General features: G+C 66.6%; 1 protein-coding gene across 9 annotated transcripts in view; it reads right to left on the bottom strand.

Annotated features, from left to right (window-relative positions):
- Positions 1-229: 229 nt before the first annotated feature.
- RIPOR3 (RIPOR family member 3) overlaps positions 230-15,422 on the bottom strand; it is a 59,812-nt gene continuing 44,619 nt past the window's right edge. For 8 of the 9 annotated variants that reach the window (XM_051832621.3, XM_051832619.3, XM_089307052.1 and 5 more), the window contains 16 exons: positions 14,776-14,925; positions 14,417-14,480; positions 14,141-14,184; positions 13,920-14,045; positions 13,684-13,829; positions 12,521-12,650; positions 10,436-10,951; positions 6,454-6,587; positions 5,647-5,761; positions 5,013-5,148; positions 4,322-4,483; positions 3,944-4,105; positions 3,552-3,754; positions 2,970-3,053; positions 1,345-1,435; positions 230-1,134 (listed from right to left, as the gene is read on the bottom strand). In XM_051832621.3, coding sequence (XP_051688581.3) covers positions 1,034-1,134; positions 1,345-1,435; positions 2,970-3,053; positions 3,552-3,754; positions 3,944-4,105; positions 4,322-4,483; positions 5,013-5,148; positions 5,647-5,761; positions 6,454-6,587; positions 10,436-10,951; positions 12,521-12,650; positions 13,684-13,829; positions 13,920-14,045; positions 14,141-14,184; positions 14,417-14,480; positions 14,776-14,925 — 2,364 coding nt within the window. In that variant the 3' untranslated portion in view covers positions 230-1,033. The remainder of the gene's footprint in view (positions 1,135-1,344; positions 1,436-2,969; positions 3,054-3,551; positions 3,755-3,943; positions 4,106-4,321; positions 4,484-5,012; positions 5,149-5,646; positions 5,762-6,453; positions 6,588-10,435; positions 10,952-12,520; positions 12,651-13,683; positions 13,830-13,919; positions 14,046-14,140; positions 14,185-14,416; positions 14,481-14,775; positions 14,926-15,422) is intronic. The other variant, XR_016215784.1, reaches the window with a different exon arrangement.

Here is a 15,422-nt window from a genome sequence, read left to right as displayed (position 1 = left end):
ACTGCGCCCATCTCCCTCCGTGTTCTGGGCATAAAAAATGGCACCTAAGTGTCCAGGGGGAGTTCGAATGCCAGTGTGAACAACAGTAGCTCAGTGTGTGGCTTTGGGGCAGAGTCGATGGGGCGGGGGTGACGGCCCTGGGAGTCCTTGCACATCCGCGGGGTCGGGAGAGCTGGGCGGACGCCCCCAGCTGGTGACTTGATGAAGCAAACAGTGTCTACTCTCAGGGTCAAGTGAAGTAGCCGTTAAAATAGTTGTAATTGGATCACACAAACAAGGCAAATACTAAATTAAACAAAAAGCCCAGGGCGGACAGGCAGTTGACAGGAGGCGGCTGGAGTTACACAGCGCCCTCTGGTGCTGGTGTTGACAGCAACATCCGGGCCCGTGGTCTCGCCCCCTGCCACACGCAGCTCGGACAGGGGCTTTCCTGTCTCCAAAGCCACGTGCCCTGCAGCGAAGCCCTCCCTGGAGTCCGCCAGTGCCACTGGCGCAGCAGACGGAGCCGGCCCCAAGGTGGCGTGTTTCAAAAGTTGAATTCCACCTTGACTGGTGTGGCCAAGGCGAAGGGGCTCTGGCCCACAGCGGCCCGGCCGCCTCGGCTGGTGTCCTTGTGCTGTAAACATGGCCACGGCCGCCAGCGTCCGGGCGCAGCTTGTGGAAGTGGCTGTGGAGCCCCCCTCTTCCCCAGCTTGCCGGGGTGACCGCTGTTGAAGTGACTGGGGCCGCCCCATGCCCAGCCAGCTGGCTGTCCCCCCACCCCCGGTCCCAGCACGCAGGGGGCAGCCTCAGGTTCCTTCCGTGCGCCCCGGAACCTGTGATCCAAGGCCTTCACGTGCCTGGCCCTGGCCCTGGCCCAGCCCCGCATCAGGCTGAAGATCATTCTCGAGCCAGAAGCGGAGCCCCGAGAGCGGCCACACGGCCCCCTGGGCGCTGTGCTGCCCCCCCTTCTTCCTGTGCAGAAGCCGCTCGTGGGGCCTGGGGCCGCCGCACACCCACCCCTCAGTTCCAGCTGGGATGTCCGTGCGCGGCTTTAAAATACTGTGATTTCAACGTCCACCTCCTGGCAGGAGACCGCCCCTTGTTCCGTGCGGAGTTTGTCCATCTTCTCAAAAGCCAGGCGGCCTCTCTCACCTGAGACGGGAAAGCCGTGTGTCGGGTGCTCCCCCCGGGGTCCCCGTGAGGGAGCAGGGACTGAGCCCCCCACCCCAGCAAACTGTAAGGCCACAGTGAAAGCTCCCACAGAGGCCAGCGCGCTGGAAGACGCGGGGGCCAGCTCCCTGCCAGGCCGGGGCCCCGAGTGCCCCACCGCCTCGCAGGCTGACCTCTGCCACCCCGCATTACCGAACGACAGCGTGGCTTCCCGGGCTGCCGTGCGCACGGCCTCCAGCTCCGACTGGCACAGGCGGGCGAGCTCATCGATGCTTTCAATGCCCTGTTGGGGCGGGAGGAACCCCGTAAGCAGCAGGGGGCGTCGGGCCCAGCCCAGGCTGGGGGTGGTGGGCAGCTACGCGTGCCCCTTTCTCTCCTGTAGCCTCCCAGTCCGTCCATCAGATGCCTGCCATGACCCAGGCCGCCAGCAGGACCAACTGGTGCCATCCGCAGGCCCGTGGCGGGAGGGGACTGCTGCCTTCTGGGCCTCCCTGCCCCGATCCCTCGGGCCCTGCGTCCTGAGCCTGCGCTCCAAACAGCCGCGCCCTCGGCGGGGCCGAGCCACGCGTTCTAGAATGTGCTCTCGGTCCATCCAAGGATGAGCGGACGCGCCAAGTGAGTGTGACCCGGACCGAATGCTCTGGTCTGGCCGGCGGGCAGTGGAGGGTTAAGGTGAGGATTCCCAGCGTGCGTGAGCGCGAGGTACAGGGGCGAAGTCCCTCCACGGCGGTGGGCACGCAGTGGGGCTGGGGGCATCGAGTCTCAGAAACGCTCCGGTTCCCCCTCCCTGAGGTCCCACCGCGAAATAACTCCGGCCGCAGATGTGCTCCAAAGGGCTCTGTGCACAGTGACGTCACGATGCCTTAAATAGGTGCACACCCCGCCCTTCCTGCGGCGTGAGAACAGGTGAGCAAGGGGACAGGGTTTACACCGGATGGACCTTCGTAGGGAACTGAAGGAAACCCTTACGTCATCGTCAGACCACGCCGACTGTGATCCGCTGTCTTTAACCCTCACAAACGCGCAAGCAACAGAGAGCCGGGCCACGCGCTTGGGGCAGCAGTGGGCTGCCGGAACCGATCTGTGCCTGCACTCGGCCCCAGCCCCAGCTGCCGCCCGCCCTGAGAGCCACAGGCGATGGCTTCGGTGTGCGGGCCCGGCCCCCTCCTACGCCGAAGTCCTGCCCCCCCACCCCCCAACCCCCGGGCTGCTGCAGGTGTGTGGGGAATGAACCAGCAGTTGGAAGCTCTCTGGCTCTGCTTTTCAAGTAAACTTTTTAAACTGTGGTTTTTGTTTAAAAATAGAGAAAAGGTTAAAGCCCATGTGTAGCTTTTTCAAAACGCACGTCTTCGCCAACTTTTCGAAGGCTCCTTGTGGCTCAGGAGCGAGTCCCTGAGGCCGCTCGGGGCGCGGTCGGGGGTTCCTCCAGGGCAGCCCAACTGCACCTCTAAAACCACCTGCTAGGTGCTGGGGGAGGTGCTTTTTAATATTTGCTTATTTAAAAAGCGAAGTGATAGATCGCTGGTTTTCTCCCCAAAGGCCGCCACAGCCGGGGCTGGGCCTGGCTGGAGCCCGGAGCCTGGAACTCCATCCGGGTCTCCCACGTGGGTGCAGGGACCAGGCACCTGAGCCACCTTGCGCTGCTTTCCCAGGTTCATGGGCAGGGAGCTGGATGGGAAGTGGAGCAGCTGGGACCTGGGCCAGCGCTGATGGGGGTCTCCCAAGTTGCTCCTTGCCTAACCCTGCTGCGCCCCAGGTCTTTGGTCCCAGTGGGGTCGCCCGGCCCTGCGTCGTGGCCTGAGGGCTCGCGCACTCACCCTGAGCTGCTTGAGCGCCAGGCACGCAGCCTGCTGCAGCTTCGCGTCACCCTCGGCCAGGGCGAGGCTGTAGAAGAACAGAGCCTGCGGGGTAGGCGGGAGGCGGAGCTGTGCGGGAGCAGCAGAATCCACGGCCCCCGGGGTCACCTGTCGCCCAGAGCCGACCGCAAGCCGCGCTCTTCCTCCCTTTTCCCAAATGCAACTCAGGATCCGGCCCGGAAGCCTTCGACCAGGCGGCCACAGTCACGGGAAGGACGTCGGTGCCTAGGTCATCCCTAACCACCAGGCGCCGGGCATCGGATGATAAGACAAAAGACGCTCTTGTCTGATGTTTCAGAAAAGCCCCCCTCCCCGAGTCTAGCGTCTAAGGTAGAGCAGGTGCACCCAACACAGCGTCCCTAACGAGCCAGACATAAGCACTAGATGAGAAGACACGCGGGTGACCATCCCACCTCTAAAAGTGTGCAAGTGACTGCCCTGGGACCCAGCAGATGTGTGGCTCTAGGGACACTGGGATGCAGTCACACGGGGGCCCTCCCCACCTCCCCCGTGCCACCCCAGGCCCCCATTTCCCTGCCCTACCTTCTCCCGGAAGCTGGAGTTGCAGGCTGCACCGGCCAGGCGCGCACTGGCCGCCCTGCACACCCGCGGGGGCCCGTCCAGCTGGAGCAGCGCCCAGGCTCCCAGGGTCTGGGGCAGGGGCTGGAGCCGGCTCAGCCGCCTCCCCTGCAGCTTCCTGACGGCCTTGAGCTGTGCGCCACCGTGCAGCTCCTCGATGAGTGTGACTAGGAGACGGGGGAGAGTGGGCCCGGGTCTCCCCGGATCGGGGCCAGGCAGCGCGGCGGCCCCAGCCACGGAGCACACCCCGGCACAAGCCGAGGGAGCGCCAGGGCCGGTCTAGGAGAGCCGCTAGCAAGCGCTGCAATGCACAAAAGCTCAGCCTCCGCCCCGGGGACTGGGCCGCCGGCCCCTACCTTCCTTGGTGAGCTGGGCCAAGTGGCCCTCCAGGTCGGAGACGCTGTGCCTCTGCAGGTAGCTGAGGAACTGGAACCAAGTGACCGTCTGTTCTTCGGGGAGCCCGGCCCCCGGGAGCAGCCCGCTGCAGCTGAGCACCTGCTCCAGGAGCCTGCGGCACACTGGCCACACGGGGGAGGCAGTGAGACGAGGAGGTCGGCCTGGGCCGTGCCAGTGGCTCAGCGGGGCCAAGGCCAGGGTGGGAAAGGCTGCTGCCCGTGGCCTCCGAGTGCCCCAGGCCGGCCCGACTCCGCAGCCTTGGGCACCTCTCCGTGCCCTGGAGTCCGAGTCCCGGAGGCGGTGGGGGCGGGGCGGGGCGGGGCCGGGGGGGGCAGTACCTATCTCCAGCTGTCCCGGGTGCTTCCCCCGGACGCGGTGCAGGAACGTCCTCTTGAGCTGGCTCAGCAGCACCGTGGCGGGGCAGGACAGCACCGCGCCGGGCCCCGTGCACCCCCTCCACAGCTCCAGGCTCCCCTTCCTGCACGCGGCCTGCGGGATGACTGAGACCCAGGGTCAGCAACCAGAGTGGCCGGGGTGGGGGGGACAGGAGGCCCAGGATGTCCCTCCCCCGGGGAAGCGAGAGGAGACTCGGCAGCTGCGGGCTCTCCCTCCCTAGGCTCCCGCGGGATACAGGTGAGCAGCCCGGGCTCCAGGCACCGTGCCCTGGTCACCTCCTGTGGCCCTCACGCCCCCCGGGGGCCACCACTGCCTTCCAGGAAGCAGGAACCTGTGAGTCCTGGGGCCAAGGGTGGGCAGCGGTGCACACTGGGTACCGTGAGTGTGGCCTAGGGGTCACCTCCTTGAACCCTACCAGTAGCTGCCCATCATACAGATAGGGAAGCCGAGGCTCGGAGCACAGGTGCCGTGAACTCCAGGGCTGTCCCCCCAACTCCCCACAGTGGGTGTGTCTGGTCCCAGCCCAGCCTCTGCCTCACCCTGGCACACGACGAGGCTCCCTGGGCCCCACTGCCACCACCCTCGCTCCGCTGACCCGGGGAGGGAGGGAGGGAGGGAGGGACGGGTGCTTACTCTCCTCGATGGACGCCGCCCTGCCGGCCTTCTCGAAGTCCAGCACAGACAGCGTCTCCAGAACCCGCTTCTGCTGCGCCGCCTCCTCCAGGAGGCGCTCCTGGACCAGCCTCGGCACATGTGGGGCCGCCAGTTTCTGGAAGCAGCCCCAGAGCGCCAGGTTAGGGTGGAGCACTGGCCCCTCCGAGGGCAGCCGTTGAGACGGGGGCTCCTGCCCGGCCCCTCGCTCCCTGCGGCAGCTCCCCAGCTTCACCCTGCACCCCCAGGGGCCCCTTGCCCCCCCCAGAAGGGGCCGGCCTGAAAGCAAAGCCGACCCAACTGCAAAGCAGAGGCGAGAGAGGAAGAGACACCCCAGCCCCACCCCCAGCAGCCGAAGCCCTGGAGCCAGCCGGGCCTGAAGCCCGCCTCTGAGCTGTTCAGTGCCCTGTGCTGAGCCAGTGTGGACTGGGGCTCTGGCATCTTTCAAGTGAGAGCTGCTCACCCTGGCCCAGCCCTCACCCTCCGCGGAGGGACCCCACTCCCAGCAGCTCTGGGGGCACAGGCCTCACCCCGTCCCAGGCTCCCCTCCAGCTTCAGGATGGGCCCTCAGCCAGGCACACGGACCCACCCCCGCCCCCCACCAGGCCTCAGCCACCTGCAGCACAGCTCTGCACACGCGCAGGTGCACAGCCAGCAGCTCGTCCAGCTCTGGGGCCCCGGCCGTCAGCTCCTGGGACAGTGGTGGCGACGGCGGCGGTGAGGTCCGGTCCCTGGTGGGTTGGATTGGGGAGAACAGGGTGACCGCTCTGGTCAGCAGCTCAGCTCCCTCTGGGGGTAGCTCAGGGGGTCCCTCCAGCTCCCAGGAGGTGGCGTTAGAGCCGGGAGAAGACACGCGGGGGCTGGGGCCACGTGGGCGGCAGTTTTCCAGGGCGCCCGATTCAGAGCGGGAAGCCAGGTTCAGATGTGTCCCAGAGCCTCAACTGACCCATCTGTGAAGTGGGGCCTTGAGAGGTCAGCGGGACACCGTGGGTGAGGGTGCCCGGGCCCAGCTCGTCCTCAGCCCTCACGGGCATGGTTTGGACTTGACATTGTGCTGAGCTCTGGGTGCGGGAGAAGGCCCTGGCCGCCGTGCTGGGGGCCGGGGCAGCTGCACAGCTGGGGAGGGAGGCGGTGCCGTCAGTGTGGGCCACACTGTGGCTAGCGGCGGAGGTGGGCGCGGGTCGTCTGTGGGCCCCGCCCTCATCTGGGAGCCATCCTTCCAGCGGAAGGCTCAGGGCCACAGGGACACCCTCGCTCACTCCGTGGTTACTGCCACCTGCTCTGGGGCCAGCAGTGGGCGGGCTGGGGCAGACTGGGGTGGAGTGCGCACAAAGGAATCAGGCCAAGGGCAGTGGGAGAGACAGACCGGAAGGAAGCAGGGACAAAGGGCCCCCCCAGAGGGTCCCAGCTGGGGTGCACTCACCGGGGACCCCGGGAGCCTGCGGCCAGGGACAGCTGCTCCGAGGCGAAGTGGGAGTTGAGGAAGGCGAAGCTGTCCAGGATGTACTTGGTCAGGCTCTCGTCCGAGGCGTGCTCCTCCCGCCGGCCTCCGCGGGGCTGTGGACGGGGCGGCCGGGCCTGAGCGCGGCACTGGGCGCCCCCACCCCCAGCTAGGACCCCCGCTAGGGTCTTCCCCTCCCACTTCCGCCACTGCCCCTCAGCATAGCCCCAGCTGCTGGCCCCAGGGCCCACTGTCAGGGCAGCGAGTGGCCTGTGACAAGGCGTGGAACAAAACCACGAAGGAGCGGGGCCACTGGCAGTGCCGGCATCCCCTATGCGTGCCGGTTCGAGTCCCAGCTGCTCCACTTCTGATCCAGCTCCCTGCTGATGCACCTGGGAAAGCAGCGGAGGACAGCCCAAGTGCCCAGGCCCCTGCACCCGCGTGGGAGACTAGAATGGAGCTCCTGGCTCCTGGCTCTGGCCTGGCTTAACCCTGGCCATTGTGGCCATTTGGAAAGTAAGCCAGCAGATGGAAGCTTTGCTCTCTGCCTTTCAATCTTTATTTTTTTGACAGGCAGAGTGGACAGAGAGAGACAGAGAGAAAGGTCTTCCTTTTGCCATTGGTTCACCCCCCCAATGGCCGCTGCGGCCGGCACACCGCGCTGATCCGAAGGCAGGAGCCAGGTGCTTCTCCTGGTCTCCCATGGGGTGCAGGGCCCAAGGACTTGGGCCATCCTCCACTGCCTTCCCGGGACACAGCAGAGAGCTGGACAGGAAGAGGAGCAACTGGGACAGAACCCGGCGTGCCAGTGCCGCAGGCGGAGGATTAGCCTAGTGAGCCGCGGCGCCGGCCATCAATCTTTTTTTAAGAACACCTCATGAGGGAGACAGATCTGAAGGCCTCCCCAGGGTCACAGATGACTCCCCTGCCCCGGGACAGGAGGAGCAATGGGAACAGGTGAGCAGACCGGGCAGGGCTGGGGAGGGGCTGCGGCTCCACCCCAGCCTGCAGCTGCCTCTGGGCGTGGCCCGGGCTGCGGCGTCATCCTGTCTTTAACCCCCCAGCTTTGAACCATCGACGACCAATTCCAGATTAGTTTTCAATGCGGCCCCGGCCAGGCCGAACACCTTCCAGGAGGCTCCAAAGCTCCCAGGAGCCTGAGGATTCCAGGGCTCCGTTCTCCCCGGGAGAGGGGCGAGCAGAGCTGAGCCGAGCCGAGCCGCCCGGCCAGCAGGGGTGGTGCTGGGCAGCCGTCTGGGCCCTCCCCGGCGTCTGTCCTGCTGCCTCCACCCTGGCACGGCCAGGCCCTGCCCCACACAAACTGAGCCAAACAGGAAAGCTTGAGGGGCAAGGAGCAGAGGGCTCATTCCCCGCTAGAGCGAACGTGCACGTGAACATGCGTGTGCACACATGTACACACGCATACGTGTGCACACAGCTGATCCTTGAAAGGCCAGGGAGCTGGGGCCAGCGCTGGGGCACAGCGGGTAGTCACCACCTTCAGTGCCGGCATCCCATGTGGGCACCGGTTCGAGTCCCGGCTGTTCCTCTGCCAGTCCCGCTCTCTGCTAATGCGCCTAGGAAAGCAGTGGAGGGTGGCCCCAGTGCTTGGGTCCCTGAATCCATGTGGGAGACCCGGATGAAGCTCCTGGCTTTGGATGGATGCAGCTCTGGCCATTGCGGCCATCTGGGGAGTAAACCAGTGGATGGAAGACCTCTCTTTCCTATCTCTCTCTTTCTCTGTAACTCTTTCAAGTAAATAAATCTTTAAAAAAGAAAGGCAAGGGAGCTACGTTCTACACGTCCCAGCCAAACCCTGAGTTAGCAAATAGTGGCTCCCGGGGGAAATACTGGGCTAGGTGCCTGGAAAAGTCTGGAACCAGGGGTCACTTCAGCCAATCAGCGCAGAGCCTGTGTGTGTGAAGACAGCACGCTTGATGGACATTGTGGCTCCACGCTGACAGCCCAGGCACCGCCAGCCACGCCCACATTTCCTAAGGAACAGCACAGCCCTGGCTCTTGGAACCCCAGCCCACGCGGAGGCTCTGCACTGGGGCCGCCTACGCAGCGACTCGGACAGCACAGCCCGATGAGGGACCAGGCCCGAGAGGACCCGCCCCCATTAGGCCATCGCGCTCTGTGCCGCGCTGCATGGCCCCGGAAGTGACCGTGAACCAGCCTGCAGCCTTGGTTTGGGGCTAAGGAGGGACTGCGGCAGGACAGCGCCTTGGAAAACACAGAGCCCTCCCGAGTGAAGAGGATCGCTGCGTGTGTGTGCGTGTGTGTGCGTGTGTGTGTGCACAGACTCCTGTGCACTCACTCGCCTGTACTCCCACGCACACCTGTACACTCGCACACCTGTACACTCACACCTGTACAGACATGTGCACACGCGCACTCACATGCTCTCACACCCGTACCTCACACGTGCGTGCAGACTCCCGCCCACGCGCACGCCCGTACCTCACACGTGCGTGCAGACTCCCGTCCACGCGCACGCCCGTACCTCACACGTGCGTGCGGACTCCCGCCCACGCGCACGCCCGTACCTCACACGTGCGTGCAGACTCCCGTCCACGCGCACGCCTGTACCTCACACGTGCGTGCAGACTCCCGTACGCTCACACGTTTGTGTACACTGACATGCAAATGTCTGCGTGATTTCTCCTTAGAACGTCAAACTGGAAAGCATGACTTAGAACCATTTTTATTGATTTTATTTATCGGAAAGATGGCCCGAGTGCCTGGGCCGCTGCACCCACGTGGGAGACCCAGAGGAAGCTCCTGGCTCCCGGCTTCGGCCCCACCCAGCCCTGACCATCGCAGCCACTCGGGGAGTGAACCAGAGGACGAAGACCTCTCTTTCCCTCTCTTTCAAATACATAAATTCCCTGCTTTTCAAATAAATCTTTTCAAAATACCCCAACAAGATAATATTTAAGATTTATTTATTCATTTGAAAGACAGAGACAGAGAGACCTCCATCTGCTGGTTCACTCCCCAGATGGTCGCAACAGCAGGGCTGGGCCAGGCAGAGCCAGGAGCTCTGCTCTCCTGCAGGAGGGCTGCTCTCCCAGACACCCACCTTCTCAGCTCTGCTCAGGCAACCAGCACCCCAGGGTCTCCCACATGGGTGCAGGGGCCCAAGCACTTGGGTCATTTTCCTCTGTTTTCCCAGGCCATAGCAGAGAGCTGGATCAGAAGTGGAGCAGCCAGGACTCGAACCGGCACCTGTATGGAATGCCGGCTCCCAGGTGGCAGCTTTACCCGCTGCACCGCGACACCAGCCAGCCCTGATGTCAGTACTTAAAAATTTTCCTTGCAACTTTCAGGCATAAAGACCACAGCAATAATGGGACCGAGCGTAGTGGAAAAGTTAGCGGAGGGGAAAGAGAATCCCAGCCCCCTTGGCAGCGCGCAGCCGAGGGTGAGGGCGGGAAGGCCCCGCAGGCTGGGGACGCGGCGCCCAGGGCTCCCAGCCCCAGCAGGGCCCGCGCCACCCACGGGGACCAGGCTGGGTTCTCAGGTGAGGCGGCGCCGGGAGGTGCCGATGTCACACGTTTCATGTGATCGTCAACCCGGCGTAGGCCCCGGTCACAGCCACCTGCTGCCCACGCCCCTGCTACTCTGTGGACCCAGAATGCCTGGGGGTGGGGAGTGGGCGGGGTGTGGAGGCCCGACTGCAGCTTTTTCCGGGTGGGGCTCCGCGAGCACCCTGGGTTAGGGATCTGAGCGCTGCCGCCACCCCTTCCCTGGGGCCGGCGCTGTGAGTGAGATGGAGCCGGGCTGGGGCTGGAGGCGGAGCGAGTTGTCACCGCGAGCCCAGGCTGCCTCGGCCCCTCCTCCTCCCAGCCCGATGAGCCCCGTGTCACCCCCACTGGACAGGTAAGGAGACACAGGGCTGAGGCGCGGACGCCAGCCCCAGCCCCCCTCCATCAGCTGGGCGCAGCGGGGCTGCTCGTACCTTCAGCCGGTCCTGGAAGCCAAGGACCTGGCGCTCCAGCTCCCGGAGCTGCGGCTGGGCGGGGCCCACGGCGCTCAGCAAGGCCAGGACCTCCTGCAGCGGCTCGGCCAGGGCCAGGCCGGGCCCCTCGTCTCCGACCCCGGCTTCCCCTTCGGCCCGGCCTTCCTGGCGACACGGGGCTGTGCCAGGGTGGTCCGGGGAGCCCCAGGGCAGGTCAGGGCTGTCCCCGCCCAAGTTCCTCCAGTCCAGCTGCTCCAGGTGGAGACCCGGGGGCGGGGGGCCCTCCTCCTGCACCGAGGCGGGGGTGCCGATGGCCAAGGGCAGGAAGCCCACGTCCGAGGTGGACGCCGATGTGCTGGTCTCGGTGTCCCGGGGGTCCTCGGAGCTGAAAGAGTCCATCTCGGGCAGCTCCTGGCTCCGGCCCCACGAGCCGGGGCCCCGCAGGTCGCTGTCGGACGGGAAGCTGAGGATGGATGGCGGCCTCGGCCGGGCCGACAGCGAGGGCTGTAGCACAGACTGGAGAGAGGGAGCGCGAGGGCCTCGCCAGCCGCCCCAGGGACCACGGCGAGACCCAGGAGGGCTGCTCTCCCAGACGCCCACCTTCTCAGCTCTGCTCAGGCAACCAGCACCCCAGGGGTGCCGAGAGGACCCCGTCAGCCCAGCTCACCCCTGCCCGGCCTCAGTGGCTGCGTGCCCCTTCCCACTCCCTCGGGGCTCGCTCACACATTCCTGCCTCAGGACCTTTGCACTGGCTGCTCTCTGCCGACAACCCCGAGTCCCGTGTGCCTCAGTGGCCTGTGCCTTCCCCTCCTTGGGTCCTTCCCCAAGCCCCTCGCCTCCCACTCTCCTTCCTTGCGCCCCGCAGGCCGGCTGTGTGGGTCTGATTTGCACAGCCCTCACTGCGCACAGAGCAGAGCCTGGCTTGCAGTTTGAATGAGTGAAGTGAATGAATGATGCAGGGCAGCAAGAGTGGATTATCGCACAGACGTCCTCTCCCTCCAAGGCGCCAGCTCACGGAAGCCACCCTCCCCCCAGGTGACAGGAGCCGTGTCACCCCGCTCCCGGACTGCACGGGAGGACCTTGGTTTCGTCCCTGCTCCTGGGGCTCCTCCCCACCCACACGGGCGCCTCCACGTGCCGATTCCCAGTCCCAGCTCAGAGGGGCCGAGCGTAGTGGAAACGTCAGCGGAGGGGAAAGAATCCCAGCCCCTTTGGCAGCGCGCAGCCGAGGGTGAGGGCGGGAAGGCCCCGCAGGCTGGGGACGCGGCGCCCAGGGCTCCCAGCCCCAGCAGGGCCCGCGCCACCCACGTGGACAGGCTGGGTTCTCAGGTGAGGCGGCGCCGGGAGGTGCTGATGTCACACGTTTCATGTGATTGTCAACCCGGCGTAGGCCCCGGTCACAGCCACCTGCTGCCCGCGCCCCTGCCACTCTGAACCCAGAATGCCTGGGGGTGGGGAGTGGGCGGGGTGTGGAGGCCCGACTGCAGCTTTTTCCGGGTGGGGCTCCGCGAGCACCCTGGGTTTGGGATCCGAGCGCCGCCGCTCCCCGAGCTCCCCGGAGTGCCAGGACCCCGCTGGGGCACCTGCTGTGAGCACGCGGGCAGGCAGCTTTCTCGCTCACACAGTGAACACAGCCTGGCGCGGCCGCACGCGGGCCACCATGGGCGGGAGCAGGAGCCCAAGGCCCCTCCCCCTGCAAACATGCGGCCGGGCGCAAAAGGCCACCGTGGCATGGAGGACGGAGGGGACACGCGTGGGCCCGCAGCTGGCACGGAGCGTTCGCGGCTCTGAGGGGACCTTGGAAAGAGGTGTGTCGTGCACACCATGGCAAGCGCCACTGGGGACACAGTGAATCTGGAACAGGGAAAGAGGCCAAGGCCATGGCCGGCCGTGGGGGTGTGGTCATCGAGGAGCACGGTTCCAGGCGCTCAGAGGAACAGCCAATGGTAATCCTGGAGGCCCCCAGGAGGAAGCAGCACAGGAGGGAAAGCATACAGAAAAGCGCCCGGCACACGCCCAGCATGAGCGCCCGGCTGGCGGCTCAGCCACCCCAGACCCCCATCGCGTCCCCGCCCGCTCACTCACCAGGCAGTACCTCTCCCGGAAGCTGGGGGTGCTCGGGGGGGTCCAGGTGTACAAGGAACCCTTCCTGCTGCCCACAGAAGCCTTGGCCGGGAGGCTGGGCGACACCAGGAGGCTCTCGGAGTCCAGTGGGCTGGAGGGGAGAGCAGGCAGTGGTGTTGGGGACCGTGGGCACGGGGGCACCTATGGGCGGGGAGCGTGTGCCTCCACCTGACCGGGTGCCCACAGGTGCCCTGAGGGTAAGCGCTTTGGCAGGGGTGGCTCCCGGGAGGACGGGAAGGTGCCCAGCACCGAGCAGCTGGCTCAAGCCACCGCGGGGTCCCCCAGTGGGGACAGCAGGCACTCAGCCCTACGTCACTGTCAGCCCCCAGCCCACTCTGCAAATGCCACTGACCCCACTGACCCCGAGGGCACAGGCGGGGACGGGGCCACCACGGTCCCAGGGCGCCCTCAGGGCCTCCCCCAGTGCGGGCACACATCTGCACGGAGGCCTGGCGCGAAGTGACCTGGTCCAGCCTGACCACAAGGGCCCGAGGAGCAGCACTCCGGGGCACCTCCTCCGGACACCGTCCTGCCTGCGGGGGGGGGGGGGGAGGGGGCGCTCTGCAGGCCAGCAGGAGCACGGGTCCTTGGAGTGGCCTGACCCCGGGGCGGAGGCTGCTGCGTGGCCCACGGCCCTGCACACGCATGGGGCTCCCAAGTCAATAGACGACCTCGGGCAAGAGGCTGGCTCGGCCCCGCAGCTTCCGGCTCTGGCGCCCAAACCCACCCAGCTCACGGGGGAGACAGCGGCTGCTCCGGAGACCCCAAGGGAGGGAGGGACTGCGACTGGCGGGCCCAGAGGAGGGTGAACCAACGGAAGGAAGACCTTTCTGTCTCTCTCTCTCTCTGTCTAACTCTGCCTGTCCAAAAAAAAAAAAATCACAACTCGGAGGGCGTGGGCGTGTGGGCTGGGAGCTGAGGAGAGCCCAAGATGGCTGATGGCAGGGACCCCAGGTCCCCACTTCGGGCCAGGCCCAGGGTGTGGTCAGGCCCTCCACCCTCCCCCTGGGCAGCTGGCATGGTGGGGGGGGCTCCAAGGTGGGCACGGACGCAGAGCCACAAAGCCAGGTGGCAGCGGCAGTGGCAGGCGACCAGGGCCCCAGCGTGGCCGGCGCCGCCCTCACCTCCACTGCACCTCCAGCTGCAGCTTGATGGTGCCCAGCTCTGTGACGTCCACCACCACGAGCTGCGGCCGCGTGCAGAAGAAGTCAACGATGTCACACGTCACAGCGCCCACCGTCAGCGAGCTCAGGCCCCGCAGCTCGGTCACCTGGGCGGTGGGGGTCAGAGGTCAGAGGTGACCCTGAGGCAAGCACCCCCGGGGGGGGGGCTCTGGCTCCGCCCAGGCCCCACCCCTGACCTTGATCTCCAAGTTCTCGTGCAGGGTGGGCACAAACGTCTTCTCCTCCTCGTCCCAGGTCTGGCTGTCGTCCGACTCGATCCGGCCCTTCAGCTTCCAGCGCTGGCGGCCCAGGCGCATGAGCACCTGCGGGCCAGGGGCTGCATCAGCCACCCCCCACCTGCCAGGTCGGCCCCTGACCCTGAGGTCAGACCCCTCCTCCCCACCGAGGGCGGCCCTACCTCGTACTGGTCTCCGGGACAGAGGCGTGCGTAGCCCACCAAGCCTGGAACACAAACACAGCCGCTCTGCCCCTGTGTGGGGGTCACAGGTCCCCACGGGTGCCCCAAAGCGAGGCTCACTCGGCTTCCGGCTCAGAGACCGCGGCTTCCTGGAGGCCACAGGCCACCCAGCGTGAAGGCCAGGGCTGCCCTGGACTCTGGGGTCCCGGCCAGCTCTCCCTACCCCCGCAGCAGGCTCAGAGCCCCCAGCCCCACGCACGCTCGCCAGGGCCTTACCCTTCATCCTGACGTGGAAGTCGCCCAGGTGGAGCTCCAGGGCGCCCTCGATGACCCACATGTCCTGCGAAGCCCCAGCAGGCGGATCAGCCAGGCCGGCGCGCAGGGGTAGGGCACGCGCTGGGGGTGCACGCACCCCGCACAGACTGGGGGGCACACACTGGAGGAGGGCGGTCATGCATACGCTGGGGGAGGGGCGCACACTGGGGGTCACACGTCCTTGCGTGCAGTGGGGGGAGGGGCTATGCGCTGGGGGTGCACCATCCCCGCGTCTGCCTCCTAGGGTCCCAGGAGCCCCCCCCCCACATCAGCCTCCTCGGGTCCCAGGAGCCCCCGGGCCAGGCCCGGCCCCCGCCCACCTCGGTGCACTGGTGCAGGCTGCGGCCCAGCTCCTGCAGGCTCTCGCGGGAGGCGCGGCTCGGTGGGCACCGGGAGAAGGCCCGCTGCATGGCGGAGGCGCCCTCGCGCAGGCGGCACTGGATGCAGTAGCCCTCGTAGAGCTCGTCCACCTGCGCCGCACGCAGCCCGTGGGCACCACCGCCCGCGCAGCCGCCCCGGCCCAGCCCTGGCTGCGCCCGCGTGGCATGGGGGCAGGGCCGCTCTGTCCCCCAGCACCCGGCAGCCCGCCCGCAGCAGGTGCACAGCGGGCACTAAGCAAACGGGCGGGGCGGGCTCCTTCCCTCTCAGCCTGGCTTTTCAACCGTAAGGCAGGGGGTGGGGCTGTGCCAACGGGGCCGCCTAAGGGGACTGGGGTAAAGCAAGGGGGTGCAAGGCTTTGTGCACCACCAGGCTAAAGGGACTTGGCATGTGGCCCTGGAAAATCCTTATTCGGCCTCTACTTTCCTGTCTGTATAATGGGGTGGGTGGACTCAGCCTCTCCAGCCTTCTAGAATTAAGCATGAGGTCTCTCTGGACCAACTCTCAGTCCCGCCTGGCCCGAGGCTGGGGGTCGCTTGCAGTCGGGAGCGGCCTCCCGCCCCGCCCCCAGCGCCCGGAGGCCCCGCCC

This window comes from Oryctolagus cuniculus, chromosome 11, assembly GCF_051225735.1.
Source record: "Oryctolagus cuniculus isolate XC-2025 breed Fujian yellow rabbit chromosome 11, ASM5122573v1, whole genome shotgun sequence".
In the NCBI taxonomy this organism is placed as follows: Eukaryota; Metazoa; Chordata; class Mammalia; order Lagomorpha; family Leporidae; genus Oryctolagus; species Oryctolagus cuniculus.
This window is presented reverse-complemented; position numbering and strand designations above follow the sequence as displayed.